This window comes from Zophobas morio, unplaced genomic scaffold (genome assembly GCF_036711695.1).
Source record: "Zophobas morio isolate AGI-343-1 ecotype UQ-CSIRO unplaced genomic scaffold, CSIRO_AGI_Zmor_V1 ptg000012l, whole genome shotgun sequence".
NCBI lineage: Eukaryota > Metazoa > Arthropoda > Insecta > Coleoptera > Tenebrionidae > Zophobas > Zophobas morio.
In genome coordinates, this window is record NW_026972117.1 from 23,653,790 (window position 1) to 23,666,169 (window position 12,380).

Genomic DNA, 12,380 nt, shown 5'->3' on the forward strand with positions numbered 1-12,380 from the left:
TCGAGTCAAATAACTTAATGCTAAGAGTTCCTTGTACTAGTCTTTGAAAAGTATCTTTGATCTAGGCTTCAGAGTATAGTTTAAGAAATAATTTATATACTCTTGAAATAGCGAACTTACAAATATTACTCCTCTTCATTTCGTGTTTTATAAATGAGAAAACACATGTCACATCTAAGTTGCCTTTTCTCTCATATTCCTTTATTTAACGTATTTTTTGTTGATTATGCATGACAATCTTTAGAGAAAATTATTGAAATGAATCTGTTGGTAAATTTAATTTTTGAGATATTTCGTACCTACGTAATTTTAAAATATAAAGAAAAATTACGTCACACAAATGCGACCACATTTCAGAGTATACTGCCCATTGAGTAATGACTAATAAATACATGTTGGTTTTAAAATTTCTGAGCTATGTTGCAAAATTTAATGGTTCAAACTTATTTTTAAGGTAATTCTTATGCATAAAGTTGTAGATGATGTATTTTTTAACAACAGATGAACACATTGAACATTTCAAATCAGAAGTCTTTCAATAAATAAATATTTTGACAAGAGATGGTGAATGAAAAAAATTTTGGTCACCATTTAATAATTACTTTATTTTAAAATATCCTCAAAATTGTATACAGTCGATTAGGTAGTTTCACATGGATTTATTTGTTCTCATAAGCAAATCACACTTGGAATATTTGTATGAATCACTAAAAAAAACACACACAGAATTGGACATTTTAGAACGACGCTGTTTAATATAATGTGACTCAATCTTGAAATGTGTGGCAATTAGTAACTTTTATGAAATAGAAATATATCTGTGTCCTTGTTATGCTCCGTCTTTTCGACAGCAGGTATTTTTTGCTTCCAGTATGGCGATCCTCTTACTGTCATTTGGCCGTCAATTGCCTTGGTGGTAACACGTCTTCCACGACTGTTTGCTGGTTACCGGTGACACTTTCTCGTTGAATAGGGCTGGAGTTACTTTGGGACTGGAATAGTGTTCTTTCCGGTCCGTTAACTCAATAATTCTAGTACAGTCTGTCGTAACCTCAAATCGTAAACACATCAACCTTTCGTTGACAGATAGCGAAAATTACTAGCCTCGCGCTATCTTTGTTTAACACATAGGTTAGGTTCCTCTCTGTCGAATTCCGACCACAGGCAGTTTGCCGTACTTTCTAAAAGTAATAGTAGATCTAGTGACTTTAGTTTAATACGTTCCTTACCTGTCATCTAAGAATTAAAATTATTTATACCTTAGATTATTTGAATGATGTTTAAATGAATGTTGGAAGTACTAGAAAATAAAAATGATTCAACTAAGAAACTTTAGTCATATGTAATTAATTTACTACAAGTTTTTTTTTAGAAAAAAATTAAACATTAAAGAAATGCTATTCTGTTATTTGTATTGCTTGAATTTTTACTCGAATCGTGATGTTTTTAATCTAAGACATTTTCACTACTAAAGCAGCAGTTTCATATAATTAAACCTATACACGACGGCGACGTTTAATGAAAACCAAAATATTAAGTGATGTATGGTAGGTTGGTAGGTAAAGAAAAAAAGAATAAAACAATAATCTTAAAACTGTTGAAAGAAATTTGTATTTTTACTTCCCGAGCGTAAGCAAAGGAAGTATGTATTGTAATCGAGTCCGTCGGCCGACTCTCTACTTTTACGTTTTCTCGGCCTTTCATGACCGCTAGATGACGAAGAAATAGGTCTCCTGTTTCCGTCTGTCTGCCGTCCCGGATTTTTATTAGACACATAATCTCCGAAAGTACTGGACCGATTGTTGCGAAATTTTGTATTTGTATTAGGAATATCATGTAGGTGGTAAAATGCTAACCAAAATTTGTCTAATCATCCGCATGACTAAAGCGATGACGTCAGTTCAAAATTGTACATAGTAAATGGGTTTTAAATTGTATAAAATAACATAGTCTTACACATGTAGTTTATGACTCCGAATTGAGTTTTTACCTGAAACGTCCAGATTTTTGAAAAAAAAAAATCAAAATTATGAAACAACATTTTGCAATTTAATTTTGAATCTGCAAAACCGAATGCTTTGAAATCTTGGACATGTTTTAAAGTTATCATAGGCATGGTAAGTTTTTGATCAAAATGTATTTGCTCATCCCCTCTAAAAATTTGATGACGCCACCGCAAAATTTTGCTGAAAAAATGCTTAAATGTGTAAAGAATCATGAGTCTATACTTGTGATTTATCATTGCATTAATATTTTTTAGATTTGCAGGGTATCTGGAAATAATTAACTGAGTCAATTAATTTTATTGATTAAATCAAGAATTACAAAAATGTAATAGGAAAAAAGACATAATAGGCTTGCAGTAGTCACGTTCTCGACAGCGAGGGAAGTACTGTCTAAACTCTTTAGACCAATTTTTGTATCTCTCTTGGTTTTTATATCTAGTCTTCAAAAAAAAAAATAGAATTTTTTGGGGGATGATGTCAGACTTGCAACATTATAATAGATAGTCTTTAAAAAATACTATATGTGACTATTCATATTTGTGTTTTTTTGTCAGGTTTGCAACATATTTAAAATTTTATGATACCATAATACCTAATGCAAAATTGAAATTTTGGACGTCAATTCAGTAGTTGCCTTCTTCTCATTATGTGTGAATCGACATGTTAACATTGCTGCCAATAATTCAAAATTTCCAACTCAAAAATTAGCTTCAATCATTAATAGTCACCCGGTATATAATATATTTATAAAAATAAAAGATTAAATATGACAAATATACCTTCTTGACTGCAATAAACACGTTAAAACTCATGCAACTATTTTTGTTTTTTTTTTTTATCACGTTTGTTTTGTTTTTACTTCTCGAGCGTAAGCTATAAAAGTTTTGTAATAGGATACATCCGGCGATACCCTACTTTCATGTTTTTTTCGACGTTTCACGATCTAGAGTTCGAAAAAATAAATGAGCCGTTTTCCTCTGCCTGTTTGTCATCTGTGGTCTTACATCTGTCGCCTGTGTCGATATATATCACACAAATATTCTCCAAAACTACTGGATCGATTGTTGCAAAACATTTATATGTAATTTGAAACTGTGTAGATTGACAAAATTTTATAAAATGACAAACTTCTATAGCCGTAGTTTATGAATCCATCTTGATTTTTTACCCTAGACTTCTATATTGGGAAAAACACAAATGTGTTATACCGACACTTTTTTTTTTTAAATTACAATTTAACTTTGAAGTTGCAAAACCCAATACTTGGAAATTTTGCAAACATTTTAAAGTTACAAAAAAAGTACAAATTAAATCTCACACATTCTCCCATCGACGATGTTGTTAATTTGTCTGATGATAATTTCCAAGGTCCTTTGGCTCAAGATGTATCATCGTTTGAGATTTGTTTAAATGCCATAAACGAACTAAATGAAATATTTTATATATAGATTTACATGATTATTAAATTGTATTAGAACCATAAACATGTAGTTAAAAATCTTAACATAAACGGACAACACAAACAAATTGTTATATATGCAACCAACAATAGCCAATGCAAGGGTGTCATGGACGCCATGTCGATACACACGTGTGGAACAAACGTGGTGAATAAACCTACAATAATCTGACGTCTTATTATTGAGTCTTATACCTGTGATATACGGAATACACAACATATGGCGACGAGCAAATTATGAATACAAGGGAGTAACTTTCAACGCAAGAACGGGAGGAAAAGGTGAGAAAGTCTAACCGTTCTGAAAAGCACTTTCAAGCATGGCTAGTTACATCGGCATTATCCCTACATTCACACCGGACAGTGACTTCACGATTTTCGAAGAAAGGTTCGAACAGTTCTGCCTCGTGAACAAAATCGTGGACGAAAAATGCAAAGTTGCCCTGTTGCTAAGTCAGATGGAAACGGATGTATACAAGATACTTCGCGATTTATCATTTCCAATTCCACCCAAGGACAAGTCTTTAGAAGAGCTGAAAAAGGAGCTCCAAAAGCATTTCAGTCCAAAAGTAAACGTGTTTAGGGAACGAATTCAGTTCTTCCGAGCCCACCAAACCGCCGAAGAAAGTTCTAATGAGTGGTATGCAAGATTAAAAAATCTCGCGGTCAACTGTAAATTTGAGCACCTCCAAGAGACACTGGTTGATCGGTTCGTGTCGGGAATGCGAGAGGGACCCGTGATGGACCGACTAGTGGAAGAACCAGTCAGTCAAAGTCTCGAGAAGTTAATCGAAATTGCCAACAGCAAGGAGTTGGCGTTAGCATACACCACTGGTAAAGGAAGCGAGGACAGAATTCAGGCAGTATACAGTGGTCACCATAAACTAGGCAACTTCCGGGGAAGAAACCAACACAAACCCAGAAAACCAGATGCAAATGAAGAATATAAAGAAAGTTATGACATGGGAAGAGTGAAGAACCAAAGCAGAACCACCGTGAAATGTAAGTGCTGTGGCAAAACACATGCTGGAACGTGCAAGTTCCAGAATTATACCTGCAATGCATGTGGCAAAAAGGGACACTTACAGAGTGTCTGCAGGGCAAGGCAGATCAACGCAATGGAGACCCTACAAAGTGAACAAGGAAGCGGAAGCGAGGTTAGTATATATGACGAAGGACATTATCTAAACTCTATATATAACATTAACAACACTCTTAAGCCAATCGAACTCTCTGTGTTAATAGATGGCAAAAAATATTGCATGCAGTTAGATTCAGGTTCCGGCATATCTGCAATAAGCAACAAGTTTTATGTAAATAATTTGAACACTTACCAAATTCATCCAACAGTAATGTCGTTTAAAGGTTACACAGGTGAATCAATTGTACCATTAGGATTCATAAATGTTACAGTAGAATATGGAGATATGGCAAGTGAGTTAAAACTATTTGTAATTGAAAATGCTATGACAGGATTGTTAGGCAGGGATTTCATCAATAATTTTAACATTATTTTCACTCCAGCAGGAATAAACGCCATTGACTCGGTGGTGGACGTGAAGACTACGTTAAGGGGGGAGTTTCCTGATGTGTGTACTTCAGCTCTCGGATGTTTTAAACACGGTAAGATTTCTTTGAAGTTAAAGCCTAACGCCGTCCCAAAGCACCATTCTCCGAAACCTGTACCCTTAGCCCTTAAATCCAAAGTCGAGTACGAATTAGAGAGGATGATTCAAAGAGGAATCATTACACCAACCGTAACAGCAGAATGGAGTTCCCATATTGTCCCAGTTCTGCGAAAAAATGGCACCGTACGCATATGTGGTAGCTATATAAATCTCAACAAAAATCTAGTAGATGTGTATTATCCATTACCACGCATAGATCAGATTTATGCTAATCTGAAAGGAAATTACAAATTTTCCAAAATAGATCTAAGCGACGCGTATATGCAGTTCGAACTCGATGATGCGTCAAAAAAGCTGGTCACTATATCCACGCATAAAGGATTATACATGGTTAACCGAATGCCCTTTGGGATTAAGTGTGCAAGCTTTTACTTCCAAAAACATATTGACCAACTTTTTCAAGGCATCGACAATGTATTCACCTTCCAGGATGACATCTTAATCGGACATAAACGTGGCGAAAACCACCTAGATATTTTGAGACGAGCCCTAACCATATTAAAAAACGCAGGCCTAACGGTAAACCTGGATAAATGTCAGTTTCTCCAAAGTAAAATCTCGTATCTGGGATACGACTTATCAGAAAACGGTTTAAGTAAAAGCAAAGATAAGATCGAAGCAATAACATCTGCTCCACCACCAAATAATATTACCGAACTTAAATCGTTTATTGGAATGGTTAATTATTATAGCAAATTTATACCCAACATTACAGAAACTCTAGCACCCCTCTATCAGTTACTAAAAAAGGATGTTAAATATCAATGGACAGATAAATGTGATACAGCGTTCAGAAGTATTAAGCAAAAGATTGCGTCTGATACGGTTCTAACTTACTTCGATCCTAATCTACCCATCATTGTAACATGTGATGCTTCTGAACGTGGCATAGCAGCAGTTCTTGCACACAAGATGACAGACAACACTGAAAAAATGGTGACATGTGTATCAAGAACTTACACTAAAGCTGAGCAGAACTACTCAGTAGTACACAAAGAAAGTTTAGCATGCTATTTCGCCATAAACAAATTCCAAGAATACTTATATGGACAGAGATTTATTTTGCGAACAGATCAAAAATCGTTGGTCTACTTGTTTGGGAAACAAAAGGAAATAAATCAGACATATGCTAATCGAATAAAGCGCTACGCACTGTATTTTTCAAACTTCGATTTCCAAATTGAACATATAAAGGGACGTGACAACGCAGTCGCAGACTGTTTATCGCGATTACCACTAGACAAGCAATTTACAGTTGACGAAGTAGAATACAATAGCATATATTTCTCTAATGTAGATATTCCGATAGACAATACAATGGTAAAAGAAGAAACAGCAAATGACGCTATCTTAACTAAGGTTATAGAATTTGTTCGATCGGGATGGCCAAACGAGATCGATGAAAATTATCGACCATTTTATAATCGCAAATTAGACCTCCACGTGGTAAATGGCTGTTTGTTGTTTGGAGACCGTATCGTGATACCAACCACAATGCGAGAAATAGTAAAAAAAGAACTACACTCTACTCATGAAGGCATCGTGCGAATGAAAGCTATGGCGAGATCGTTCTTATGGTTTCCTGGAGTCGACAAAGAAATTGAACAGATATGCAAATCGTGCAAAGCTTGTCTGTCTGTCACATCTCATCCCCCAAAAACCTATGTATCCTGGCCGGAATCTTCTAATCCGTTCGAAATAGTCCACATGGACTTTTTCACGTTCCTGCAAAGACAATACCTGATCATAGTAGACAGCTGCACTAAATGGTTAGAAATTTACAGTATGAAAAACATTACAAGCGAGAGTACTGTAGAAATGCTGAGAGACTGCTTCTCTCGATTTGGGCTGCCAGAAACAGTTGTTTCCGATAACGGACCTTCCTTCGTCTCCGAAGAAATGGAGATTTTCTTTTACCGGAACGGAATCAAACACATGACAATCTCGCCATACAACCCTCAAAGTAACGGCCTTGCTGAAAACGGTGTTAAAATAGTAAAAAACAAGCTGAAGTCGGCATTGGCAGATGAACAAAATAAAAATGCCACCATCCAGACGATACTTTCCCGTTTCCTGCTAGTTTATAGAAACACACCGCATACGACGACCAAAATATCTCCAGCTAGTGCTATGTTTGGTCGAGAATTACGTACAAGGTTTCATCTAATGACTCGTACTGACCATGTCTCAAAAAAAATACCCCGCGAACCAACTACAAGTCGAACTTTTAAAATCAACGACAAAGTCATAATCAGAGACTATCGGACAACCGAGAGGAAATGGGTTGATGCGAAAATAATAAAAACAATTGGCAACGCCACTTATTTATGCCAGCTCGCATCTGGAACGGTGTGGAAACGTCACCCAAATCAAATAAAGAAAAGGAGTGAGGGTTGCGAATCAGTATTGAGTAAAAGCACCGCCATTAAACAGCACAGAGGACATTGCAATGTGAAAATCGGAATGCCCATAAATTACGATCCTACGTTACCACAACTACCCATCCCTGCCCCAGTACGTAGCACTTCCACTAATCTGGATCCTGTACCAGCAGGTATGAACAACACACGTCAGGACACTCATCCTTTACCAGCCACCGAGCCAATGTGTCCTCCCGCAGCACATGAATGTATTAGACCATCTAGAATTAGGAAAACCCCAAAGATCCTAGATGATTTTATTGTTAGTATGTAAGATTTCAACCTGTAAATATTATTTTAGTTAGTTTAGGTAAATTTCATTGTTAGGAGGAATATTTTGTAGTTGTAAGTTAAAGAGGGAGATGTGTTATATATGCAACCAACAATAGCCAATGCAAGGGTGTCATGGACGCCATGTCGATACACACGTGTGGAACAAACGTGGTGAATAAACCTACAATAATCTGACGTCTTATTATTGAGTCTTATACCTGTGATATACGGAATACACAACACAAATCATAAAACCAAATTACACGTGTTAATGGAAAAGTTAAAATTTTACACATTTCAGATTAGATTGGCGGACTGTGGCATCAAATGCGATTCATTTTTTGTTTAAACAATTGTCCTTAGTGAAAATACCTACAAACTAAATTACTTATTAGACGTAAGTAAATACTTTAAATTCTAAGATGTGTTTCATTGCACTTACTAAACAAGAAATGAAATGGACGCTTAAAAACTGGACGTATGCGAGATCTTTTTTTGAATTATATCTGCATTGCCCTTGTATTCCAATCCCGTACGCTAAGTCGAGGGTTACAAAATTTGAAACATGAATGGTTGCATAGTTATCTAATAATTATTGAATTTGTCTCGGCGCGAAATTTAAATTCTAAATTCAGGACACTACAGCAGATATTTGTATTTTTACTTATAGGAATTATAAAAAATGAGTTACAAAATCAAATTTAATAATTTTTCGAAAAAGGTGGATATGTTGTTTTGTACTTCACTTTTTACAAATTCTATGAACTGATGGTATGAATTTATGCTTTACACCTAGGTACCATAATAATAGGGTAAATAAAAATATGAAGTAAAACCGACAATAAAAATGTATTTTTATAAAAATTATGTACAAGTGTCTGGTTACAAAAATACAACATCCAGGAATATCTTTCCCAGCATTTAAGAGTGTTGTGTTACACGCTTCACCGAAAAATTTCGTTACAAATACTGTTATTTATAAAGAAGTGCAAATTTATTTCGGATTCATTCATATCAGAATGAAAACTTAATTTGAAAATTTTAATTAAAGCTAATGAATGCTAACTTATTTACTAGAAATACTAGACAAGCTGATCTTTATACAGCTAATCATAATTTTTAAAATAAGTTAATGTAAATATCATACTGTGTTAAGGAATTAGTGTAGCATTGTGTCATCTGACTAAAAATAAAGTAAGAGAGGATGATAAACATTTTTGTCATTTAATAACTTTAGTAAAATTTTCACACTCCTTTTGACACTTCTGGCAGTTCATGGTTGACCTCCTAAAACATGAAACAATCAGAACTAGCAAACAAGTAACACTAACTCCTACTTTATAATTTTTAATAAATTTTCACTTTCTAAAGTTTTTGTGTGTAAAGAATCTTGTAAAGAATCTATAATCGCGTCTTTTTCTCTTAGCTGCACTTTTAATTCATTGATAGTTTCTTCCAAGGCTTCAAACATTGCCTGCAAAATGAAACATAAATTATGTATTCATATTACATATGTATTAATTTACCCTAGATTCTTCATTTGTTTCTGAATAAATTGGCGGTTCATTCAAACAGAAAAAATCCTGAATTTCTTGCGTCGCCATCAACGTTGACTCAGCAACTATGGCATTAACCAACGTTTGTAAACCACTGACTCTTTCTTCAAGAAATATAGGATCAAAATTGTTTTTCAACCACCGCTTTCGCGGTAACAACTGTACAACTTGTGGATGTGAATTCCTTATTCTATTACACAATCTGACAAAGTCGGTATATCGCCGAAAAACGTACCAACAATCTCCTGTCACCTTATTTTCAATTCTTAGTTTGTACACCTACAAGTAATCATTGTTAACACGAAGCAGATTAATAAAATTATTATTACTGTAAATCTCGCCCTCTCCTCCATTATCTCATAACCCACGATGGGTATTTCAATATTGTCAAAATTAATATCACCATTACAGGATAAAAAATTGGCGTTTTCTTCTGGAATGGTATGTTCCTGGACCAAAGTGGAGTTTGTTTCATTGGAAGAAGTGGAATACTGAAAGCTGCGATACCTAAAAGTTACCTTAGTTTTAATTAATGCAGAGACGTTACTGGAAGGCTACCTTAAAGGCTCTGATAGATAGTCCTCTGAATCTGTTGTTATTGCTTCTTCGGCAGTTTCACATTGCGTTATTTGAATATTGTTGACTTTCAAAGGGTGGGATATGTCTTTTACTTCAAGTTTATTGAAATTTTCAGCAACGTCAAAATTTTGCTGATCGCCCATTGTAGTTTAAAAATAGTAGGAAGTAACACAAGTCATAACCTCAAAACGTAGTTTCGATTTACAGTAAATGGTTGCCACTTGAGTTTTAATTATTACAAATAAAGAAGTTAACTGTACATAACGAAGTCATTCGTTGTAGGAGAATTCAAATGGAACATAATTAAGTATGTAGAGCACAAAAGACAACAAACTACTTAACCTTACAAATAAAAACAGCTGATTCGCTAATCGCTAATTGACAGGTGACTCCCCACAGCATTTACTTATTTTAGGTAAGGATATTTAGCAACGCTTTGTTGTGAAACTTTGCCAAATTAAAGAAAGTTGATTTAACTATGTCAAATTAAATATGCATTGTTTATATGCGTTCTAACGTAAATAATTTAAAACGGTCCTCATTAAACAGACAATTTATATTTGGTATAAAAATATCTTACAGTCACAACTATAATTTTAAATTGTGCTAAAAACGTATTTTTGTGCTTCATTTTGTTTTTTGATGATTCCTGAATTGTTCTGTAATACTAAGTTGAAGGGTTTGCAGTGTGTTATTTTGAATGCAGCTTCTTATTTTTTCGAAAAATCGCAAATAGTGATACACGTTATGGCTGAAAAAATATGTGATTATATTTTGACAGGAAAGTAATGAATACTTACATCATCACTAATATAGGCCCCAGAAGCTCATGTACTGACAACAAATGATGAATGTATGCTCGAGAATACTTGGTACATGACAAACACTCACACCCTATTAAAACTGGCTGGAAATCATCCACATACCTACGACAATACTGATAATAACAGTCAAATTTAAGTAATTATTTTTACTTTGAGTCTCTAAGATTGATCTCATAAGTGTTGGTTTGGTCTGTTATTTCGATGGCAAATGTCATTGCAGCTGACCTCTCTGTAAGTATGTGACAATATGAAGTATCAAACAAGTCGATTCCTAGCTCCACCAAATTGATTATGTTAACTGGGTTCCAGCAACCTTGCACTACACGCAGTTTTTCAGTAGGTATTTTATTCTAGAAATATTTATTATTGTCTCATTAAAACCACTATTCATCTAATTACCAAAATACATCTAACTATAGGTTCTATCTCATTAAACTCTAGAAATTCAGCCTCTGGTCCGTTATTATGGAGGCCATCTATTAAAAATCCATCTACATTTTTCATGTCTTCGAGTATAAAACTAATATAGCGTTCTCTAGATATTTGTTTGTAACCCCCAACTATAGGTGCAATTACAAAGGAATGTTTCAAAGCGTCTGATTTTCTGTGTCTATCCAAACATTCTTTATAAAAGTTCATGGTATTACTGACAGATTTTGCTATTCGTTTCTCAGAGCTGCTAATATTTGTATCTCCATCAGAGAGCAGGAAATAGATGTCTGGTTTAAAAGACTCCACAACGTCCATGTAACTTTTAGCGTCATAGTAAACTTTGCCATTCTTTGTCCAAATTGGAACTTTCAAAGTAGAATGATGGCCTTGTTTTGTTATATTACAAGGGTCTTGTAAAGTCAAACATGAGAGACTGTCCTTACTGCCTACAAAATTATTTATATAAATATACTTTACATCTACCCACTTACCAATAAAACTTGATATGGTGCCCTCATAATACTGCATTGCTTCTTTAAATGTATGCATTCCAGCTAAGGGAATTTGAAGTATTTGCGACTTTCTACTCACCAGTTTGAATACTTCGTGTGTTATATGAGGAATTTGTCCGCCCTGATAAAATACGTTTCTACAAAAAAGTACTGAGATCTGGAATGGGTTACCTGTGTATGCAACATTACAGCAGGAGTCTTTATGTTAACTGTCGGTTTGGATTCGATCTCTGAAAGAGAGCCCAAACGTTGGGTGCATTTGGACAACGGTTCTACGTAAAATTTCATTTTAATTTAAATAAAAAGTAATGTCGGAGAGTTTGAGCAGTTTAAAAGACTAAAATTACTTCCAGTACTATTTTGTGACAAATAAAAAAATCATGACATTTATATCCAAAAAAACTGAACACATGCTAAGTTAACCTAACTGGACGCTAGTCACTACCGTTCGTACAGATTATTATTTAATACTTCCAAACATGCTATTTTTGGAGAATCAGGTGTTTTATTTGCAAAATTATTATAAATGAGAAAGTAATAAATAAAACTAGGTTTTAATTAATAATTTTTATCAATTTTTGGAAATGCGAATCTAGTTATATTTATGTCAAGATTGTTATGGTCGGTTATG

At 34.4% G+C, this 12,380-nt stretch overlaps 3 protein-coding genes across 3 annotated transcripts; 1 reads left to right on the forward strand and 2 right to left on the reverse strand.

The window, feature by feature from the left end:
• Positions 1–3,785: 3,785 nt before the first annotated feature.
• Positions 3,786–7,847, forward strand: LOC135128236 (uncharacterized protein K02A2.6-like). The gene has a single exon (XM_064055133.1). The coding sequence runs from the start codon at positions 3,786–3,788 to the stop codon at positions 7,845–7,847; it is 4,062 nt and encodes a 1,353-aa protein (XP_063911203.1).
• Positions 7,848–8,676: 829 nt separating this feature from the next.
• On the reverse strand, positions 8,677–10,365 carry LOC135128049 (sorting nexin-16). The gene is made up of 5 exons (XM_064054860.1): positions 9,961–10,365; positions 9,732–9,909; positions 9,373–9,681; positions 9,184–9,320; positions 8,677–9,133 (listed from the first exon to the last, which is right to left on the reverse strand). Exons 1-5 carry the CDS (start codon positions 10,122–10,124, stop codon positions 9,067–9,069), a joined length of 855 nt encoding a protein of 284 aa, XP_063910930.1. The 5' UTR covers positions 10,125–10,365; the 3' UTR covers positions 8,677–9,066.
• Positions 10,366–10,518: 153 nt separating this feature from the next.
• Positions 10,519–12,342, reverse strand: LOC135128048 (queuine tRNA-ribosyltransferase accessory subunit 2). Its single transcript, XM_064054859.1, has 6 exons — positions 11,921–12,342; positions 11,729–11,870; positions 11,205–11,683; positions 10,956–11,155; positions 10,782–10,907; positions 10,519–10,732 (listed from the first exon to the last, which is right to left on the reverse strand). The coding sequence occupies exons 1-6, from the start codon at positions 12,035–12,037 to the stop codon at positions 10,609–10,611; spliced, it is 1,188 nt and encodes a 395-aa protein (XP_063910929.1). The 5' UTR covers positions 12,038–12,342; the 3' UTR covers positions 10,519–10,608.
• Between the last annotated feature and the right edge of the window lie 38 nt (positions 12,343–12,380).